Consider the following 23,899-nt stretch of genomic DNA (forward strand, 5'->3'; position numbering starts at 1 on the left):
CCTTAATTAATGAAATATTTGGAAGGCACATCGATTCGAATCCGACTTCATTTTCTTTTCTTTTTATTTATTTAAATATATTGATTTTTTAACCTCCGATTGTTAAAAAAAATGTGTATATGAAATTTAATAGGGGTACAAGGAAGTCATGTGGTGTTCCACATCACAATTTTTACACATAGTATACCATGAAGTTCTCCCGGGAATTCATAACCTATTCTGCTCGCAAAAAAAATGGAAAAAGTTCGTATAAACTAAAATATCCTAAAATGCTTAGTTTGCAGGTTATGAAAGATTTCATTCGGATTTCAGCTATCCCGGTAGCTAATGAGGTCGTACAGAAATTTTTTTGACTTTAATTAAGGGGCAGAATTAGTGAATGGCTTATGGTTTTTGACCTGAAAAATCGAATAAAACGGGTCCCAGAACCATGTCTACAGTAATTTTTGAGAAATCTGGATGAAAACCAATGAACTGAAGTATAACCCCTGTTTTTTTTTAAGTTTGATGTACAATAACTTTATTAAATGGATAATAAACACATAAAACATTTTTAAACAAAAACGGTAGAGAATATAATTCTGAACAAAATTTGGTTTCAGATAAGTTGAATAAAATAAAAAAACGTTAAAAAAAAACGAATTTTATTTATAAACAGTACATCACCACATTTGTCAGATAAGTACTTAATGTAAACAAAAACCAAATTCTTTTTTGGTGAAAGTTTTGAGATTATTACCCATTTAACAAAGCTATTGTTAGGTCAATCATTAAAAAACAAGATTTTTTACCCAATTTATTTTTTTATTTTATTTTTTTTCTACTAATTCTGCTCCTTCATTGCGTCCAAAAAATTTCAGTACAACCGCATTTCACTTCTTTTTTTTTGTCTTCAGTTATTTGACTGGTTTGATGCAGCTCTCCAAGATTTCCTATCTAGTGCTAGTCGTTTCATTTCAGTATACCCTCTACATCCTACATCCCTAACAATTTGTTTTACATATTCCAAACGTGGCCTGCCTACACAATTTTTTCCTTCTACCTGTCCTTCCAATATTAAAGCGACTATTCCAGGATGTCTTAGTATGTGGCCTATAAGTCTGTCTCTTCTTTTAACTATATTTTTCCAAATGCTTCTTTCTTCATATATTTGTCGCAATACCTCTTCATTTGTCACTTTATCCACCCATCTGATTTTTAACATTCTCCTATAGCACCGCATTTCAAAAGCTTCTAATCTTTTCTTCTCAGATACTCCGATCGTCCAAGTTTCACTTCCATATAAAGCGACGCTCCAAACATATACTTTCAAAAATCTTTTCCTGACATTTAAATTAATTTTTGATGTAAACAAATTATATTTCTTACTGAAGGCTCGTTTCGCTTGTGCTATTCAGCATTTTATATCGCTCCTGCTTCGTCCATCTTTAATAATTCTACTTCCCAAATAACAAAATTCTTCTACCTCCATAATCTTTTCTCCTCCTATTTTCACATTGAGTGGTCCATCTTTGTTATTTCTACTACATTTCATTACTTTTATTTTCTTCTTGTTTATTTTCATGCGATAGTTCTTGCGTAGGACTTCATCTATGCCGTTCATTGTTTCTTCTAAATCCTTTTTATTCTCGGCTAGAATTACTATATCATCAGCAAATCGTAGCATCTTTATCTTTTCACCTTGTACTGTTACTCCGAATCTAAATTGTTCTTTAACATCATTAACTGCTAGATCCATGTAAAGATTAAAAAGTAACGGAGATAGGGAACATCCTATCATTTCACATAGGTAGCTGAAATTTAAGTGAAATTTTACATTAACCGTAACTCGCGAACTAATTGTAGGACCTATGTTCGTATGAACTTTTTCAATTCTTTTCACGAGTAGAATAGGTTATTTAAGTCCCGGAAGAACTTCGTGATTCACTCTGTATATACCGTTCGATATCCTAATGTATTCAGACTAAATATAAAAAAATGTAATACAGAAATAAAGTAAAATAAAAAAAGGAGGAAGATAGCAGTATTGTGTTTGAAAGGGGAAATGTGGGTGAAAACGTCTTACTGAAACATCGTTAAAAATTGGTTCTACAGAATTAAAATCCCACAGATTAAATAAATAAAATTTTAATTAATTTCAAAGCATTACTAAAGAATAAAGTATTGATTTACCATGAAACCATAAGAACAATAATAATAATAATAAAAATGAAGCTAAGTTAAAATGACCAGACATAAGATAATGACAATCAAGAGAACAAATCAACTTCACTTTACAAATCAATGAGTTAGAAACGGAGAAGTGAGCCTCTACTGTAGTTTCCGTCTGAGTAGGCCATCTAAAACTGTTAAAGTTAAGAGTTTATAACTTATATTATTTCAACCGCTCTCCACTGAACTTTAAACGGCTTAGGAGAAATTACGTAATATTTTTTTCTTTTTTACTACCTCTAACGATAAATTTTGTTATCTAATAATAGAAAAAATAAATCAATTTATTTATACGGAATGAGATAAAAATTATTATTACTACTGCAATTAATTTACATTGTTTAAATTATACTTCATTGTATTTCAATAACTTAACTAATTAAATTTATACATCCAAACAACCAAAAAAAAATAATAAAAATGGTAATTAGAAAACATCCTAATCACAATTAACAGAAAAATAATTTCTTTCGTAAATAATTTTCGTATTTTTTTTTTTTTTTTTAAATAAAGAAGGTCTACGTAAGTAAAGTACTAATTCGGAAATTTTTTTTTTTTTAATTTAAAAAAAATGATTTATCCCTAATAAACCACCAAGACTTTTGCAGTACACCCTAGTATTTTGTATTCTGAAATCAGAAAGAAAGGAAAGTTTTTGTTTTAAATCAAAGATAAAAAACATGCTGATTTGCTTTTTTGACAGTAGGGGTATCGTGCATAAAGAATTTGTTCCTCTAGGAAAAACTGTCAACCAAGTGTTTTACAAAGGTGTCCTTGAAAGGCTCAGGAAAAGAGCGATTCGCGTGAGACCAGACATTGCAGACAACTGGTTGATTCATCAGACAATGCCCCGTGTCACACGGTCATTTCATCAGGGAATTTTTGACCTCAAAACGCATTCCTACGGTTCCTCAATCCCCCCCCCCATATTCACCTGATTTGAGTACTTGTGACTTTTTCCTTTTCCCAAAATTGAAATATGTCTTAAAAGGACGTCATTTTGGAACTCTGGATAACATTCAAAAGACTGTGACCGACCAGTTAATAGCCCTACCAGTTGAAGCCTTCTAGCGCTGCTACCACTAGTGGGAACAACAACTCCGCCGGTGTATAGCTGTCCAAGGGAACTACTTTGAAGGAGATAATATTGTTGTTTGAAAGTAAAAAGTCGGACTCATTACTTTTCTCAGACACCTCGTATATACGCTAAATAATGGAGAAATAAATTTAAAAAAAATATTGTGAGAAAAAAGCAATAAAAAATAACACCATTCCACAATAAATTTCGAAAAATTTAAATAAAATTTTATTTAAAAATTAAAATAATAATGAACGAAATGAATTAAAGTAAAAATGAACATCGGTTCATTTTTACTTTCTTGTACGAAGCAAAGGAAATATTGTTATTGCGAAAAATGTCGGTTTTCAGATTTCAACGGAAATATCCGTTTTTACCATCCTTGAATCCATTTTAATTAATTCAGAAACAGCAGGCGTGCGCACAACCAAACACTCACCAAAGTTTCATCGCAACGGATGAATGGTACAGGAACGCATACGGGAAAAACAAAAATTCATTTTTATATATACAGATTAAGTAATTACATGAAGCAAATAAAGAAATATCATCAATGTCATTTTTCGTTTAAGAAATTTTAATTTATTAACAAACAAAGGAACTACTTACTACAAGACCACCAAATTAAACTTTTTTTACAAAATAAAAAAGTCCGGAAATCTGTTAAAAGGTAAGAAATAATAGTAAGTTAAATAATAATTAACGGACCGAACTGAAGTCGATTAATTAGTACTGAAGACGTTCTTTGTCTACATAGACGTAAATATATTTAAATGGTTGTGAAGATGAAGCGGAGGTTGTTATTTCATGAATGATCAATTGAGTTATTAAAAACAAGCGAAGATATCACTAATTAAAAATATTTTTTTTTAATTGAATAAAAAAATTGGCCAAAAATCTTCCACCCACTTCCAAGGAAATTATAACTTTGTTTATTTAGAATTATGGTTGTATATTTTTTAAACAATTTAAAAAATATAAATTTTTTAATTTATTATCACCACCACTTAGGGATGATTTTCTTAAAAATTAATTTTATCCGAATGATTCCCATTGCGTATAGAAACGCTCAAAAGTGAATTTTTTTTACAATTTTAAAATTTTATACCTTATAAAAGGTAATTTTTAAAAAAATAAAGCCATTATAATAACTTAATACCTCTCCCCTGATGAAGAAGCTTCCAAAATTAAAAAAAAAACAATTTTTTAAAATTTATTTAAAATTAATTTTAATGAATATTTTAATCATTAAAAAATGCCACTGATGCATGAGCCCCGAAATTTTCAAAAATTCGTCAAACGCATTTCTCAAATATTTTAATATACTAATATTAAAAATTTTGGTTTGGTTATTGCTTTACTTTCTCTTGCTTTGTTATCTTAGCTTCAAAAATTAAAATTAAAAAATAATAATGAAACAAGTAATTATATATTAATATAGGAAAAAAAATCAGTTTTTTCTATTTACTTTATGTATAATGAAATAAAAAATAAATATTTTTACATAAAAATGTGAAAAAAATTCTTATTTCTGATTATTGTTTTTCAATAAAAATAAATTATTTTATCTTTATGATACAAAAAGGGTATATAGGACTATTGAATTGCATAACTTGACCCCCGTAGCTGAGAATGTAATCAATTCACCGGCGGCTTTGTACGTAAAAATTAAATTCGCGACAGGAAGAACGCAAAGTTATTAATGCTGGGTGAATCTTTAGGTTCTAAGGCTTTACAATGTAAACAAGGTAAGATTACAATACACACAACCCAGTGTATATATCAAAATAAAATAAATTCAATTAAAAATAAATTCAATTAAAAATAAAAAGAAGTTGAGTACTTACTAAGAGAAGCGTTATTCAATTTATTTTGATGCACTTGGCCTCGTAACGCTCTTAACTTTCTTAGTTTTAATTCCTGAGCTTCAACTCTGTCCCTTAAACGCCTTAATCTTTCATGTTCAGCTGCAACCTGCTGATGCTTAGCTTCATGTTGTTTAAGGAACCTCAAACGCTGTTCCTTTGCGGCTAACAACTGCCGCTGCGAGTCTATCTGAGCTTGTTGCCGGCAAGCCATTTGTTCTAGCTCGCTCAGCGTAAGCTCAACTCCCTCTGGCAGCTGTAACAGAAAAAAATTAAAATAAAATTATTGAATTATAACAATAAAATAATATTAATTTTGAATTATCAATTTAGAAAGATTTAGATACATAAATACTGTTAAATAATCAACATAAAAAAGCAAAATATTGTATAAAGCATTACAGAAACAAAATTCAAAGAATAAAAAACAGATCCCTCCAATTTTAGAATTGAAATCAATGAACCTTCTGAATTATTTATCTATCATATCGATCATTACCAAAATATATTTCAAAAGAAAATTAAACCCTTAAATACGTACGTTAAATGTAATAACCTAATGTTAGTAAAAGACTTAAAAGTTACAAACTGCACCTCTAAATAGTTCAGTCACTTTCAAGAATAAAACATCCTGCACTAGGTTTAATAAGGAAAATGAGAAGGGGGGATTGGTTTCCCTTTGCCATCTTCATAGAGCCGAGCATACTGTAAAGCGTCAACACGCCAAGCACGACAAAGTCACCGAAATTCAAATGATATTCAGCCCGTCAAATGACACATTCACTCTGTTCACCAGAGGGACTGATTGTACAATAGACATTGTACAATCACTCGAGAGAATATTATTCTTACTAATGATGCTATTAATATCTTTAGATTAATTTAATACGTCGTAACCATATTAAAGGTTGAAACAGATTATATTAGAAAGAAATTAACGTACATCATTCTGTAAGGAAAAATCCATTATATTAATTCAACAACGAAAATAATAAAAACTATGCTACCGAACCTTTTTTAATTAAATTAAAAAAAAGTTAATACGTCTGCATTTTATTTTACCCAAACATTCTAACTTACTTGTCAATAACTTACCAATAAAAATATATTTTGTAAAATTCTTAATCGATTTGTAAAATTACACTTAAAAAATTCATAAAATGTTTATCCTGTCTAACACAATCAGTATAAAACAAACTGTAAAATTTATGAGGTCTTTTTTAGCGCATGAGGAGGAAAAATCTGCGCCCAGACGCCCAGCAACCCGCACTACTGGGTAAGTTCCCGTCAGAGACGGACACTCGCTAATAAAGAAACTCCCCCTATGAAATAACACGCCCCAGTACCCGCCTCGATGGCATTAACCCGGGACGCGTTGTTCACCACACGGGTCACCTAAAAACCGGGTCAGGAGTCTTACATACTTCATCGATGACACCGATCCGAGAACCCCTGCTACCACCGCATACAAGCTGTTCTTTAGAGATTTATTTATGGTTATTTTGAGGTCTGAAAAAAATGTTTAACTTCTAAAATCTACTCTTCTAATTTAACCTGTAATTGTGAAAAAGTATATTAATTAAATCCTAATAAAATCTAACACAGGCTAATTTAGTGAATAGCATGGTACCTTTGAATCTGTTAGTCCCAGGTTCGATTCCTGGCAAGGGTATAGGTGTTTTTTCATTTATAAATTAATATTATTTCTTTTTCGTTGAAATATGAATATATATAGCATACTTGGAACGTAATTGTTTGATTTTCGAGAGGTATTACTTCAGAGGATGAATGAGAATATGAATGAATGTAAATGAAGTGTAGTCTTATACAGTCTGAGGTCGACCATTCCTGAGATGTAGGGTTAATTGAAACCCAACCACCAAAGAACACCGGTATCCACGATCTAATATTTAATTCCATACTAAAGTAACTGCCTTTACTAGGATTTGAACCTTAGAACTCTCGACTTCGAAATCAGTTGATTTGCATTGAGTTCACCACTAGACCATCCCGGTTATTATTATTACCTGGAGTGTAATAATTATAATAACAACACTAATTTAAAAAAAAAAAATCAGATTGATAGATTGAAGCAGTTAAAAAGTTATTAAAATTTTCAAAAGTTGTATTTTTCAGGGAGTTCATGTATTAAGACTGTATTAGGAGTACACGTGTGAATAAAATTTTTTTTAAATAAATAATATAAAAAACATAAATTGAAATAAATTTTAACATATATACGCAGTTAAAAGAAAATTAATAAAACTCCAACTTTTAGAAGAAGGATATTTCTTTAGTTTATCCCCATTCCCCAAAATGACTACTTTTTAATAACTCGTTTCCAAGTTATACTCGTTCGTATAACTTGGAAAAATTAATAAAACAGACTCATTCGAATTTTTTGGTATATAGAATATTAAAAAAAAAAAAAAAAAAAAATCAAAAAATATTAAATAAAGGTAGGGGATGCTCTTGAGGTATGGGGGGATTGCTCTTGATGTATTCGGAGCGAACTAAAATCATAAATTTAGCCTTGCAGTTAGAAGTTGGTTCTTCAAAGACTTGAAGAAGAAAACCCAATGACCTAGTCACACCAGATCAAGGTTGTCTTTTTAAGACTTTTTTTTTTTTAAGACTATCAAGAACAGGATTCTTGATAGGAAAAAGAACAGGACAGGATTTTTGGATATTATAAATAAAATACGAAATTATAATAGCAAAAAAAAGCAGATCTAATAACGGGTAGATTGAGTGTCCGGACAACGGGAAAAGTGTTGAAAAAATGAGGTAGAAGTTATCAAGATAAAGAATATAATGAAAATTCTGGAATAGGGAAGAAGGAGTAGTGGACAAAAAACGGATAGCTGGATGACCTGGAACAACATATAATAAAACTAAAAATTGGAGGATAGAGAAAATCGGTCTTGAGCAGCGTCGGCTTGCGTTAGGCACTGCGGAACTGCAGCATCCCATATTTCCAATTGATGTTATCGATAACGTTTAATATGATGAATCCTTTTCTTAATTCTTTCTTCATACTTTATATATAATCTTTAAGCTTAATGTTAGTAGCAATCCCCAAGTTTATGAAAATACAAAGATCTTTGTATGGAACTATGCGCTTCACAGTTCCAGCGGCGTGGTGTTTGGTTGTTGTGTGCATGCATATATAGGAAGGAAGAAGCACGCGAGGGTGCGAGGGAAAGAGAGTGCCAATCCTGGCGTGCTGGCGTCATGGTTGTGCTTTTTTTTTTTTTTTACTCTGCGTGTGTATGGAACGTTCCTTGTTCGTTCCCATTTCTAGTTTAGTCGGTGGAAGGAATATGAAAACGGTTTAGTTGTTTTTTCAGTAGTGATCAGAAGATGGCGGAAAGCAAGGGCTCTTTGATTGCCAAATCTGTCTAAAAACACGCTGGAAGGGCGAAAGAGAAGGTAATTAGTAAAAACTAATATGTATTTGTTTCTATGTACGTAGAAATTTAAATTAAGCACTGTTAGACTATAGTGTTTTTAAGCGAACATTTTATTAAGTTATCAAATAATACTAAAAACTATTATTTGTATTGACATTTTATTATTTATTCGGTTAAACCGAATACGGTTTTTACGCACAATGTGCTTCAAAACCGTGTACCATATTCTTGAATGTAATAAAGTGTAGAATTAAGATTATTATCCTGCTTACGGCTACTCTATTTGGTTCATTTATTTTACAGAAAACTTTAACCATGGCCCTGAAAACGTCGAGAAAAATTTTCTGAAGCAGCGACCCCACTAATTTTAGCTACGAGCCGCCACTGGCCTTGACTAAAATAGAATGGAGAAGAGAAGTTGTGGAGAAAGCCCATGCGTCCTTCATGGGCAGTATTTTCATACAGAAGAACAAAATAAATTAGAGAGAGGTAAACCTTTTGACTAACAACAGCAGTCAAAGTCCCTATAATTAATGATATAAACACACTGGAAAAAGTGATAAACTATATATATTTAATAATAAAACTATTAAATGAGAGATATAATACCCAGCGATATTATAACAAAGTTAATCAATTAAATGTTTAAAAATTTACTTTATTCAATGATCTAAAAAGCTTGTTAGTTTGATATTACAGGCTATAATTTTGATATGTACCTTATAAGAAAACATGTATTACGGTTACATATTTTTGCGTTCGTCTAACTTTGTAAGCAGAATATATAGGTTAGCACACAAGTCACCAATGATTCGGGTGCGTGCGTGCGCGCGCAATAAATGGGGAAAATTAAAAATGAAATTGCCTAATAGTACATATAATGATTTTTGACATCTGCTGGAGGTTAGTATGAGAATTCCTCTCATTATAAAGGCTTTTCCATTTCACCTTATTCGCAGCTTTTTCATTCGCTTTCAACAACACACAGATACGCATTCGAATTCTCATGTTCACACGTACGCGCGCGTCCCCTTTTCTATCTTGTAGTTCACCACACAATTTAGTAAATACCAACAATTTAAAAAAAAAAATATTTAAAAAAATCTTAATTGTTAAAATTAAAAATATATTTTTAAATTTTAAAAAATATATAGACACGAAGATTCATTGATTTAGACTGAATGAAGAAAACAGAACAGAAAGAATGTCTTTAAATTTTAAAAGCCACAAGGGAATTAAAGAGCACCTTCGACCGTAGATTCCCATAACGTAAGCGTCTACCCTCGTATAATTCAACCTTAATAAATCCACGAACTATTACTTTTAAGATTTGGTAAATTCTTTGTTACTTTTTCGGATAGTTTATTATAATTTCCTTTTACCGTTTTTATACTACCTCTTTTTTTACGTATAAATTAAGTTGATTTTTATATATGTGTATATATATAAATTTTTATATATATATAAAATATTATAATAAGCTACATGCTATCTTGTATATAAGAAAAGCCCTAGATACAACTTTAAATGAACTTCATAAATAAAATAAAACAGATGTTCTTTTTCTTTTAAATACTAATGGAAAGAACGGAGATAAAATCAGTTTAATCGTTTGTAGCATCTTTCTTCTTTGACTTCAATTCGACTAATTAAAAACTTGAACATTATTAGTTTTAAAAATCTTTTTAATCTTTTAAAAACTGTGTCAAGATTATTATGAATAAAATAAACTATAAATACACCTGCCCCGAAAAATTGATTAATTATTTTTTCTTCTAAAATTTTGAAGTTTTATGGTTTCAAACAGAAACAAAAAAAATAACTATAGCCAAAAACTAATTTTAAACAGGTTCGAATCAGATTTCATCTCCTATTTTTTTAACTTTAATTTTTACTTTAAATATATTGATGTATAAATAGATTAACCTCTCACTGAGTGTAAAAATTTTATACCATAAATAATAAAAAAAAAATAAGAAAAAATATCAGAAGTTATTAATGAAATAAAATTTTATGTACTTTTCATTTCAAAAATGTGTATACGTAATTCAATAAGCGTACAAAGAAGTCACGTGGTGCCAGCAACATCAGAATTTTTTTAAAATTCGGTTAATATGAAACAAAAGAGAGAAAATTTATTTGTATGTTTCATGAAGAGATTCTCTAGACCGGAATTCGCTATACGGATTTCATTAATCAATAATAATAAAAATTTCTTCAATATTCTAAGTCGGAAAATCATTATGTACTATCTTCTTCTAAGCCGTTTCGCCATGGAAGATTGGAAAGTAAAATCTTAATTTTAGAAGCTGTTTCTCACAATAGGTCAATCATAGAACATTTAAATCACTTTTTCTTCTTTCTTTTTCCTGTTTAGCCTCCGGTAACTACTGTTTAGATAATTCTTCAGAGGAAGAATGAGGATGATATGTATGATGAATGTAAATGAAGTGTAGTCCTTCTCAGTTCGACCATTCCTAATATGTATAGTTAATTGAAACCCAACCACCAAAGCACCGGAATCCATGATCTAGTATTAAAATCCGTGTAAAAATAACTGGCTTTACTAGGACTTGAACGCTGGAACTTCCAAATCAACTGATTTGGGAAGACGCGTTCACCACTAGACCAACCCGGTGGATTTAAATCACTCTCTCAGATTACGCAACCAAGATATTCTTATCCTTTCTACACCTCTCCTTTAATCTTTCTTACTAGTGACACAATATAAAACTGATCCTTGCTATTAATCGTTTCCATAATATCCTCTTCGCTAATTTAATGAGCCCGGTGCAACACTTCCTCAAACAAAAATTTATATTCAAGCTTAAATCCTTGTCATGTAGGATCTTTTTAATCTTAATAAAATTTAAACGCTCTTTCTCAAATCTTGTTAGGTAGAATTCATAAGAAAGCTACCTAAAAAGAATGGTTACCATGAATCGACTTCCAGAAAATTACAACAGATCTTCGCGTTTCACATCTCCCAAACGCCAAAATCACAGTCAGTTCTAAATATATATATATATATATATATTTCACTTTCTTGTGGACACGATAACTGCCGTAATTTTCCGCCAAATTTATACATAAAATATAACGACCAAAAATCTCGGTCCAATAGATAATGGATAAAGTCGGACCATCGGAATGGAAATGGGGGGGGAGGCTTTTTCGTAAAAAACAAAATATCGTTATATCTTTCCTATTAAGTAAAATATCGAAATCGTTTAAAGTTCCTACTATTCTTTGGATAAGGGCATAAAACTTATCCAGTAAAGTTTTTTGATATCACCAACCATTGGGCCTAGGAGGTGCAAAAAAATGAGGTTTCGAAGACAAAAAATATCATAGCTCCCTTAATAGGCACAGTATTTAATCGGTTAAAAGTGACTGTTAGTCCAATAAACATTACCTAAAACTTTTGTCTTAAACAACTTTTAATAAGATCAACCCTTACGGCAAGGGATGACACCAAAATGTTGCTGAAATTGTAAGAAAATGGGGGCTTGTCATATGCTAAACATGTGAAACTTTTTTTCACATGCAACCATAGTCGTATTGCGTAAATTTAAAGTTTTTTTAACTAAGGTGGAAATCTTTTTTATCCCCTACTTAGCACCGGTGAAACCTAATTCCGTCTTCCAGCGTGCTGAAAGGGATTTTTTTTTTAATTTCAGTTGAGTAGTTAGCGGAATCTATAACTTAACAAAATTTAAAAATAGTTTAAGCTATTCAATATAACTTTCATTTATAATGAGTTTTGGTATTATTATGTTTCTCTGAATACACGTAAAATCATCCTAATACAATGGTACACCATTTTATATTAAATTCTGATTCTCTTCCTAATGCAATACATATAAGAAAGAAGAAATGGTATAACGATTTTTGTGAATTAAAAATGTTAATTGTTTTTGAAAATAAAAACGTTATGATCGGGATTCGAACTCGCTAATTTTAGATAAAAGAAGAGGACACTACATTTTATGTAGTTTAAGTTATAGGTAAATGCTACACACAGTAATACCACATCATATAGAGACGAAATCACTTTCACGTAATATATTAATGAAATAATAATGAGCGTGCTATAGACTAATAACACTGTTAACATAGTGAGGTTACAATAATTTACGGAAAGAATATATATAAATACTGAAGACAGACAGTCAGAGAAGGAGAGAAAAAAAAGGAGAGGTAACAAATGAACATTTTTTATTATTACTCTTAATTACAGTTAGTTAAAAGGTGACGTTATATAATTACTTCGGGTCATTTCTCCATCGACGAGAATATACCATCTCAAAATGACACCACCCATTATCTCATTAGATCGGGAGGAGTCAAGAACATTACACTGTAGGGCATTGTCAACGTCATTTCTCTTTGGTATACGTTCTATACATACGTTCATAATATATACGGAGAATAATGTGATGTGATATTATAGCAAAGCAAGCTACTATACATTACTACAACCCCCTAACCCACCCATAACTTCCAATACCTCATACTATTGTAAACATACTGGTAATGGACGAACATCTCTCGCTCCAGGATGGTCGGATGGTGTTCCTAATGGGTCCATGATAATAGGTGTGACATAAAGGAGTTTGGGGTAAACGACAGGAATATGGAGTACATTTTCTTCTATTACTGGTGACACGAACATGAGATGGTTCCAGCTTTTTTTTGTCAAATTCTCTATCTTTCTCTTGCCTACTCTTTTTTCTTTTTTTTCATTCTCACTTCACACATCCATCTATATTCGTCAAACCACTCCCTTTTATGGTCTTATTTTATTCATAACGACATAAAATCTACATATATTTTTAGTTTAATATACATTTCAGTTTATTTACCTTAATATTCTAATAAAAAGAAAAGCTTTTCTACTTTTTTACTTTTACTCAAGAAGAAGGCTTTATCAAAAGACTTTATAAATGTGTAATAAAATGTAACATTTAAAAAATAACTGCAAATAACGGCAAAAAAATAACGGTATTTAAATAAGGACAAATAATATTGGAAGGACAGGTAGAAGGAAAAAATTGTGTAGGCAGGCCTCGTTTGGAATATGTAAAACAAATTGTTAGGGATGTAGGATATAGGGATGTAGGGGGTACATCGAAATGAAACGACTAGCACTAGATAGGGAATCTTGGAGAGCTGCATCAAACCAGTCAAATGACTGAAGACAAAAAAATAATTAACTGGAATCACAGTTTTACGGTGTTACATTTTTTAAGAAATTTTGGGATAATTTCTAAATTCTTAGTTTTTTTAATTAATATTTCTAAAGAATTTTATATTCCCAGCAAATACAGTTAGAAAACTATATTAAAAGGGGATGAAAACTGATGTAATTTTGTATCTTTCGAAGTCCTCCACTTTACGTTCAATTCGATTAAACATTGTTTTTATTTATTGTTAATTCTAATATTGTAAATTAGCATCAAATTAAGTTATTTTCTTACAATAATTCAACTTAATATTATGACACAAAATTACAACAATTTTTTGCCATAACTCGACTATTTGTTAACCGATTTAAAAAAATAAAATGTCAATTTGTTCAAAATATTTTAGCAAATAACAAAAATTTTGATAAAACTAATATTTATATAGATGTAACGGATTGAAAAATAACCATGGCCATCATTTCGTAATTTGAGACGGAATTTTTGATTCAGTCTCAACGGACGGGATTTTTGATTTTTTGATAATTTTAGAACTTGATTACCAAGACCGCAAATATTACTGTGATTCTCTATCCGATTTTGAGATATATATATATTTTTATATAAAAGTAACAAAATGACGGACAGGGGGAGAACAAACGACAAATTGCCATTTTTCCTAAGGATATTTTTTGTTTAGTTTTACACGTAGAATCCGAAAAAGTATAGCCAGCCCACCATTTTAGAAACATTCATATATATAATGCGCGCACAAGCACACATACACACAGACAATTCCATCAAAAAGTGATCTACATACATTTATATTTATCTCATTAAAATATATATCCAAAAATATGTATCTCGGCTCTGAATTTGTATAAATGAAAATATTTTCGGATTTTCAAAAATCCATGAAACATTTAAAAGAATTATCGATAAAAAATTATAAAAAGACTGTAAATTGTGTTACATTAAATTGAAGGTAAACTATCACACGTTTCTTATTTTACGTAATTCACAGGTGATGTTCAATATGCTCATGTATGCAGATTCCGTAAATATTTAATATCACTGTTTACATTGAAACGTATGTAAGCAGAATAAATATATATTATTTGTTTTTACGGCGTATCCTGGATAAAATGATAATATTAATAATCAAAATTACTGTTACTAGAGTTAGATGGAAGTCTAATATAAACTACAAGGAAAACCGAAATAAAATTTTGTATATATGAAAAAAAATAAACGTTCACTAATTAAAATATTTATTTACGTCTTCAGGAATGATAAATAATGAATTCATCTCTTATTCATATTTTCAATGGATAAAATTTCAGCTTAACACACATTCATATACCATTTTTACCTACAATACACCCCCAAGTAACTGCATAAATAAATTATTATATTTACAACTGGTTTAAAATAATATTTTAAGAAGTAGATGATAAAAAAAAAAAATAGTAAAAAAATCAGAAAGCTGTGGTAAAAGTAAAATATAAAGGTAAAGGTAGGTAATCTCTTGATTCAGAATTTTGCGAAATAAGGTAGTATATTTACTTTAACTTTTATAAATAAAAGACCAAATAAAAAAAACTTTTAAATTGAGGTTAAATTAACTATCCAAATATAAAAAAAAATAGAGATTTCAGAGATTAGTTAAAAAGAGAATTTGGAAGGTATAAATTTGTTGTTTGAAGAGAAATTCAAATTAAAAATAGACTCAAATATGATGAAATGTAGTAGAAAATGAGGGTAATATTAAGGCTTAAATGTTAAGATAAGGGAACTTAATTCAGCAATGAATCGGGCGATTTTAAAACAGAATACTGAAATGTAAGAATTTACTATTTTTGATTTTAAATCATCGAAAGACAAATTTATCGTCCAAAAATGACATCTTGCAGATGTTCCCAAATCCGCCCTATCAGAAAATTCTCCCTAAGTCATCCTAGCATTTCTAGGAGAATTCTAGGGTTTTTAAAGCACAGTACCGAAAGTTTGGTTGTTAATCAGTCCTGACAAATGAAAATGAGCCTCATCGCTAATCAATAAATTGTTAATAAGGTCTTGCTTGTTATACTCGTACATTAACTGCAGTAAAGCTTGACAGAAATTTACCCTGTTTTCATAGTCACGTTCGTGTATTGCGCAAGTTATTTTATAAGGGTGAAGATTGAGGTTAACGTGTAACTGTATACTGCGGTCAGACAGTCTGAGTGACACTACCCACCGGGTTGGTCTAGTGGTTAACGCGTCTTCCCAAATCAGCTGATTTGGAAGTCGAGAGTTACAGCGTTCAAGTCCTACTAAAATCAGTTATTTTTTACTCAGATTTGAATACTATCGTGGATACCGGTGTTCTTTGGTGGTTGGGTTTCAATTAACCACACATCTCAGGAATGGTCGAACTGAGAATGTACAAGACTAACAATTCATTTACACTCATACATATCATCCTCATTCATCCTCTGAAGAATTATCTAAACGGTAGTTACCGGAGGCTAAACAGGAAAAAGAAAGAAAGTATAGAAAGTATAGTCTGAGTGACACAGAATCGCGACGCGCTGACCGACGCGAGCTTCGCTCAAATATCACATCCTGACCCCGTACGGAAAGACATCTACCTTGTGACGATCCCGGTCGACACCACCACCCCCTCCGTTTCTAGCCCTGATGGACATTACCGAAGGCCTCTAAAGTTGATAGCATAACGCAGTCATCAGTTTGCCCTCTCTCAGGGTGCATCGGTGGCAGTTAAGACTCAGAAAATACCAACAATATTTTCCTTATACCAAAAAAAACAAGTGTTTATCGCAACAACGTCAATTTTGTCCTACAATTCAATTAACTCAAAGTCCTCTACATTTACTTAAAAATCATGAAACTGATTCACAAATTTAATAAGCCTCCAATGTAATCATACCCTATCCCTCTCTGTTCTGATCCGCTTTCGGGAGCGAGATGTCTACACCCTCCCCACCGCAGCTCAATCACAGACTTTTACACACATCCAACTTCATCCTAATAGCGAATATCTTAGCTAACCGAGACTCGATGCCGAAACGCCTACCTTGGCGAATTAAGCACCTAGCCGAGCTCCTAGACACCCGGTTTGCTATTCTATCTATAAATCTACAACAACATCATACATGCTCAGCCTAAGAATCCGCAGGGCTAAGAATCTAAGAAAGCCAGCAACTATGTTCCGTGCCTCTATAGTCGCGATATTCTCGGACGTACGGACCGTTTTTATACTATACCTTTCTTCTTTAGCGTAAAACTAGCGGCTCAATTTTTCGAAACCGACTTTGAACCGATAGAATAGCACGATTGCGATCAATTTCGTAATAATTTCGAAGTTCACGCTGAGCGATTATGTAATTGTCAATGCTTTTACAAAACACTTTCAAAGCAAAGACACCATTTCTCTCCACTCCTCGGCTCCTTTATAATTAAATAATTTTCAGTAAGCTGCAATATCGAAGCTCTGAAAAAACAGCGTTGCAAAATAAACCGATTCATTGCCGCACCCTATATATATATATATATATATATATATATATATCAGAAAACCAGAAATTACAAAATACGACAAACGACGTAAAATAATAAGGATAGATGAATTAAGGAAGAGATAAAAAACAATCTGCCCTACAGATAATTACTATAATAATTACTATAGATAAACAAGAAAAGAGGACTTTGAAATGTGTTATAAAGGATGTTGAAATTATGTGGACTGAATAAATAAGCAAAATGAAGAGGAGAGAAGTTAGTGACAGAATCTTATCAAAGAGGCGAACTACACTGATGGATTATAAATTTAGTTAATTTGGTGGTAAGAGGCATGTGTAAATGGTAAAACCTGAGAAGACATAAGTTAACTGAAGGCTTTAGGATGTAGTAATTACGTAGAGGTTAAAAGATTAGTATAGAACAGAAAGATTTGGAACATTTTAAGTATAATAAAATATGCTTAAAGTTAACTAAGTCTACTCGTACACAATGTCACCCACTTTCTTTTTCCTCTCTTTCTCTCTCTCTCTCTCTCTGTGTGTGTATATATATATATGTGTGTGTGTGTGTGTGTGTGTGTGATCAAGCTTTTCCTAACGCAGCCAAAATAAAACTGCGAAAAACAAAAACGAAATCTTTTTAACAGAAGCAAAAGAAAATAAAATAGAATTTAGATTAGCTAGAAAATAAGATTTCCTTATATCAGTACGTGGAAGAAGGAAATTTTTGGTTTTTGATGTCACTTGAAACGGTTGGTATGAGAAATGATGTTATTACGTAGGGGTCGTATATAAGGGACAAGAAGAGCTAACTACTAACAGCAGACGGTAGGCAGCAGCGGAGGTAAGCCGAGTCAAGGCCTGAGAATGGAAAAGGGAATCTAGCTGGAATCTTAGAGACAGGGGACATAAGGGGCATCTTGGTGTTTCGGGGTCAGGGATGAGGTACTTGGGGAAGGAGGTGGAAGAGACTGTAGATTTACGGCAAATGTTGAAATAAACGAGGGGATGGGGGAACCAAGAGAATCATCTACTGTAGATAGGAAACACGCCTCTCCCTTCGTAAGACCTTCCTTTCTACACTTTCACTACCGTTCATTACGGCTACTATTGACCCAATGAATACATTGTTTGTCACTGTTGCTTTATTGAAACAATACGATATCGAGGAAAGGATTTACAATAGAATTACAAAATTAATATTATAAACTTGAGAATATGAAACAATACAGATAGTAAGTATCCAGTTGGTTAACGGGAAATAAAGACAAATTGATAAACGTAACAATCATTTTAAAGTCAATAGTACATTAGGATATGATGTTATTACTAATAAATATGTTAATATCTATGTTAGATAACTTACCATTAATAGGATACGTTAAGAAACAAATAATTGTAACATTTAAAATTACATGATTAGTTCGCCAATAAACATCATATTTAGAATATAAAAGAATTCCAATTCATGATATAAAAAAATTCGCGCGCGCGTGCGCTCACACACACACACACACACAAATAAGATGAATTATCCTAGTCACTTTTAACTCGTAATCAAATACACGTACCCTTCTATAAAACAAAAATTTGTTATATTTGAAGTTATTTTTATGTATGTCAGATGATAAAACAAAAACGTTGTAGATGATCTGATATGAAATGCAAGTTACTTCTAAAACTGACAAGATAATTTCACGATAACAAAAATTCCATACATCATGCTTTAACAATTAGATATGATGCAAGAGGTGGCTTTCCATAGATTTCTACGCTAAGAGAAGTATATCGTGCATCGTCATATTAGGCCCTTCAGAAATATGGGAGATACTCGGCTATAGAAATGAAATCTTCACTCTTTTCACGATAGGGACTTGATATATATATATATATATATATATATATATATATATATATATATATATATATATATATATATAATGAACATTATTTATTTCAAGGTAAAGTAACTATTTCACTAGTGGATAATTCATGTACCTTAAATATAAGATACTGTATAAAACAACGAATTAATGAAACACTTTCTGTCGAAAACAATGCATTATGCACATTGACACTATTTAGTAGGAACTTAACTAATTTGAAACTATCTGATAATATGTAAACAATGTTTTATAAACTAAACTATACGTGATGAAGCCTCTTTTAAGTTTAATACCCTGTAGATTTGTCATATATGACATTTCTCCAAAGATCTTATCTTCAATTTCTTAATCACTCCAATAATTGCATAAAAGGAATTAACTAATTAACGGAATTTATCCGTTAATTATTTTCCTTTAAATATAAAAGAAAATTTGTCTCCACATAAGTTAAATCTTAACCTTCTAAGAAACTTAATGATATTGGAAAACAATATAGTATTGTCAAATTATTTTATGTATATAAAAGATAGATCCGTTATATCATAAATATGTAATTTTAATACGTTTATATTTTGAAAATCAGTTATATTTTTTAAAAGCCAAAATACATAGTAGAATAAAACTTTGACGGCAATAAATTGTGCAGATGTGTTCGAATGATGACGAATCTATAGAAATTTTATGAGTGATGGTATAATAAAAGAATAAAAAAGCTCGATAAACATTGACAGAATAATAAAGATGAGAATTTGAATGTAACAAGGTTGTGTTAATATTTTATAGATTGTAAAATAGAAGTTGACTAAATAAAAATGTACCGATAAAATTTCCAAGAATTGTTGTAAACCAGTCAACACTTTTTTGTTAAATATAATAAAAATTCAAGGATTTACAACAAGGATAATCGTAGATAAGGAAAAGAGAGAAATATGGATAGCATTAAAAGTGTTTAAAATAAAATTATGAATGTATTATGATGAAACATAGCAAGGATAATTACGTAGTAGAAAAATTATTGGTATTGCCTAATTACGATCATGGAGAGAAGAGTAGTAGAGAAAAATTAATAAGCTTTTTAATCATACAGACATCAAAAGAACAGAAAATTAAGAAAAAATATGACAATCAAGAAAAATATGGAGGAAACCAAACAAATACATGTAACAAGATTGAGGATTTAGATTAAAATATAACAGCTATAAGGCAAAAAAATTAAATTACTTATTAAAACAACTACAATTGTTAATTAAAACATTGGTGTCTTTTTTGAAAAAAGGTTTTACAAAAAGCAATAAGAAATTTAGAATACTATTACTGTAGTAATAAAAAATCCCTTTGGCACGCCGGAAGGCGGAGGTAGACTTCATCGTTGCTAATTAGAGGATAAAAAATATTTCCACTTTAAAGTTAAGAAAAACTTCAGATTTCCTCAATACGACAATGGTTGCATGTGAAAAAAAGTTTCACATGTTCAGTATACGACAAGTCCTGTATTCTTATAATTCCAGCAACATTTGGTCACCCTTGCCGTAAGGGGTTGGTCATATCAAAAATTATTTCTGAAAAAAGTTTTAAGTAATGTTTAGAGATGCCGGCCTCTGTGGCGCGAATGGTAGCGTCTCGGTTTTTCATCCGGAGGTCCCGGGTTCGAATCCCGTCAGGCATGGCATTTTCACACACGCTAAAAATCATTCATCTCATCCTCTGAAGCAATACCTGATGGTGGTCCCGGAGGTTAAACAAAAAGGTAATGTTTAGAGGATAACGACCACTTTAAACTGATTCGATACTGTGCCTATTAAGAGAGATATGATATTGTGTTCAAAATCCCATTTTTTCCACCCCGTGGGCCAATGGTTGGTGATAAAAAACTTTACTTAGGTAAGTTTAAGGTCCTTACCCAAAGAATAGTAGGAACTTTAAACGAATTCGATATTTTACTTAATAAGATAGTTATGGCGATTTTTTTTCGAAAAAGCCCCCACATTTTTACCCCGAAGGTTCGATTTTGCCAATTAACAAACTCGACCGATATTTTCGGTCGTTATATTTTATTTATTAATTTGAAAGTGATTGGGGCAAAATTACCGCAGTTATCGTGTCCACAAGAAAGTGAAATATATAAATGTATATGTAAACTTTTGAACTGACAGTGGTTTTGAGATCTGGGGAATGTGAAACGCGAAGACGTGTTGAAATTTTCCGGAAATCGATTTTCCTAATCGTAGTACCCATTACAATAGGTAACTTTCTTATGAAATCTACCAAAAATAATAAATAAAACGTATCTTAATAAAAGACAAAAATGAGTAAATAAAATTTTAAATTTTGTACAAAAATAATTTTCATGTTTTCGAGACAAACTTTCTGTACTAAAAATAAAAATAAATTAAAATTATAAAATTTTAATATTATTAATAAATAAATTTATTAAGATATTAGAAAGGAAAGGGTAAGGAGCAGAATGATTAGAGAAGAACTGAAATTGGGGAGTCAACTGGCAGCTCGGGTGATTTGGGCATACTGAAAGGATAACTAAGAAAAGATTACCAAACATACTGCTGCGTGCAAAGAAAAGAGGTTGAAGACCAAAGTGGTAGACCAAGAATGCAATGGATGAATACGGTGATGAAGGAAGTGCGCAAAAGAGAGGATGTGGCGAGAATAGTGCAAGAGATATGGTTAATGGATCGTGATAGATGGAAATTTTTATAGAAGTTCCAATCCGAGGAAAGTTGGATTAAAGTGAATTGAAGATGATGATACATTAAAGGTATATCAATTTTTAAAAAATACAATATTTCGAAATTTTAATAATATGACAACAATAATATTCATGTTATTTTAAAACTGAATAAAATGAAATACAAAGAAAAGATTGACTGACAAAGGTATGAAAAGAATATCAGCCCGCCATAATAAAAATGCAAAACGAATTTTTTTAATAAAATGTATTTAGATTATTAAATATCAATGGCTGGATGAATACAAATGAAAAATAGAATGCTTTCTATTTTTACTTTGATACTTTATATATAATATATATAAAGTATATATATAGTATATAGTATTATAGTATAGTATATAGTATATATAGTATTATAGTATATAGTATTATATATAGTATATATATAATATATATAAACAGCACAACAAAACATGATTATTTTTTTAATGGAAAATTGAAAATGTAATTTCATCCTTTTTAATAAAATTGAAAAAAGGCAATCCATAGATGCAACAAAAAAAATATATTTTATATTAAAAAAAAAAGACGGCGAAGTTTTCATTCAATTCTAAATGAAAGACATAAAAGAAACACACACATACATATAAGATGATATGTTTAGATTTTAATTTTCGATCAATTTCATTATCCGGAAAATCCATCATCATTCAATCAAAGGGAAAAGATTTTCAAATTGCAATGAAACGTTTTCAATATATTTCCTATATGTTTGGACTACGTAAACATATGAATTATTATTATCATAAAATGAGATTACTTGATTAAAAATCTGATGTGGACACTATTACATGACTGCCTTCTATGCCTATTAAATTACATTACACATTTTTTTAAATACATAAAATCTATTTCATTAGTAACTTTTTTGTCATTTTTTTTATCATTATTATTTATCGTAAAACGTTTTTTTTGTTTTTTTTTTAAATCAGAGGTTAGTAATTATTAATAAATAAAGACATTTAAATCAAAAAAAAAAAGTTAAAAAAAAGGAGATAAAGTCTGATTCGAACCGATGTGTCTTCCCCATAAGATCAAAATATTTCATTAATTAAAATTTTTTGGCTATAATTCTTGATCCAATTAAAATAAGTACCACTTATGATATACCGTTGAAAAACTCTCAATGAGTGCTTATTACTACAGTTAAGAAAAATTCCAAAATCCAAACTCTTTTGGATTTTTGAATTTTTTGGACCCTTTGGTTCAATCGATTGTAACCCATAGGGGGAGGAGGACGTTACAACAGTCCTAAATCCAAAATTTCAACATCCTACAGTTAATTGTATTTGAGTTTTGCGAGATACAAACGCATATACGTACGTACAAACCGACGTCACGCCTTTACTAGTCAAAATGGATATTTTTTTAAGAAAACTGAAAACCGAAATTTTTCGCATTCACTTCCTTTACTTCCTTGTACGAGGAAGTAAAAAGAGACTATTTTAATTTTATGCTTTACTAAAGACGAAATATATTTAAATGAAAAAAGTTCAATTAATAAAAACTGTTTTAAATTAAAGAAATACTTATTTCACTTTAAAGAAAAGCGAGTCAAAAGTATATAGAAACCCCTCAACAATTTAAAACTTTTAACAGTTCCAGATAGAATACTGTAACTTTCAGGATAAGGTATCGGTCTACTACTTTACCTTTTGACGATAATTAGAATTTCAACCCCTTCTCGGGAGATGGCCTCAGGGGTTGTATGTAACCCAAATATTTTAAACAGTAACACTCTTTGTGTGATACATCAAAAAGTCTTTAAGATAAGAACATTGTGTAAATAAAATGTTGGTACGATGTCAAACACAGGTGGATAAAGTTTAAATTTTGAAAATTACTAAATTTAGTTAAGTTCAAATAATAAAATTAAATAAAAAGAAATTAAATTGAATTAAATAAAAACTGAATCTAATTTAATTAAAATTCATTTTAAAAGTAAAATTTAAATTCTAAAAAATTAAAAACTTTTGTTTAAAATTTCGTGAAA

At 30.5% G+C, this 23,899-nt stretch overlaps 1 protein-coding gene across 5 annotated transcripts in view; it reads right to left on the bottom strand.

Moving 5' to 3' along the window:
* Positions 1–23,899, bottom strand: part of ASPP (Ankyrin-repeat, SH3-domain, and Proline-rich-region containing Protein) — a 1,120,014-nt gene that overhangs the window by 122,361 nt on the left and 973,754 nt on the right. For all 5 annotated transcript variants that reach the window (XM_075377013.1, XM_075377010.1, XM_075377015.1 and 2 more), the window contains one exon: positions 5,137–5,410. In XM_075377013.1, the coding sequence (XP_075233128.1) occupies positions 5,137–5,410 (274 nt within the window). The remainder of the gene's footprint in view (positions 1–5,136; positions 5,411–23,899) is intronic.

This window comes from Lycorma delicatula, chromosome 10 (assembly GCF_047948215.1).
Source record: "Lycorma delicatula isolate Av1 chromosome 10, ASM4794821v1, whole genome shotgun sequence".
NCBI classification, from domain to species: domain Eukaryota; kingdom Metazoa; phylum Arthropoda; class Insecta; order Hemiptera; family Fulgoridae; genus Lycorma; species Lycorma delicatula.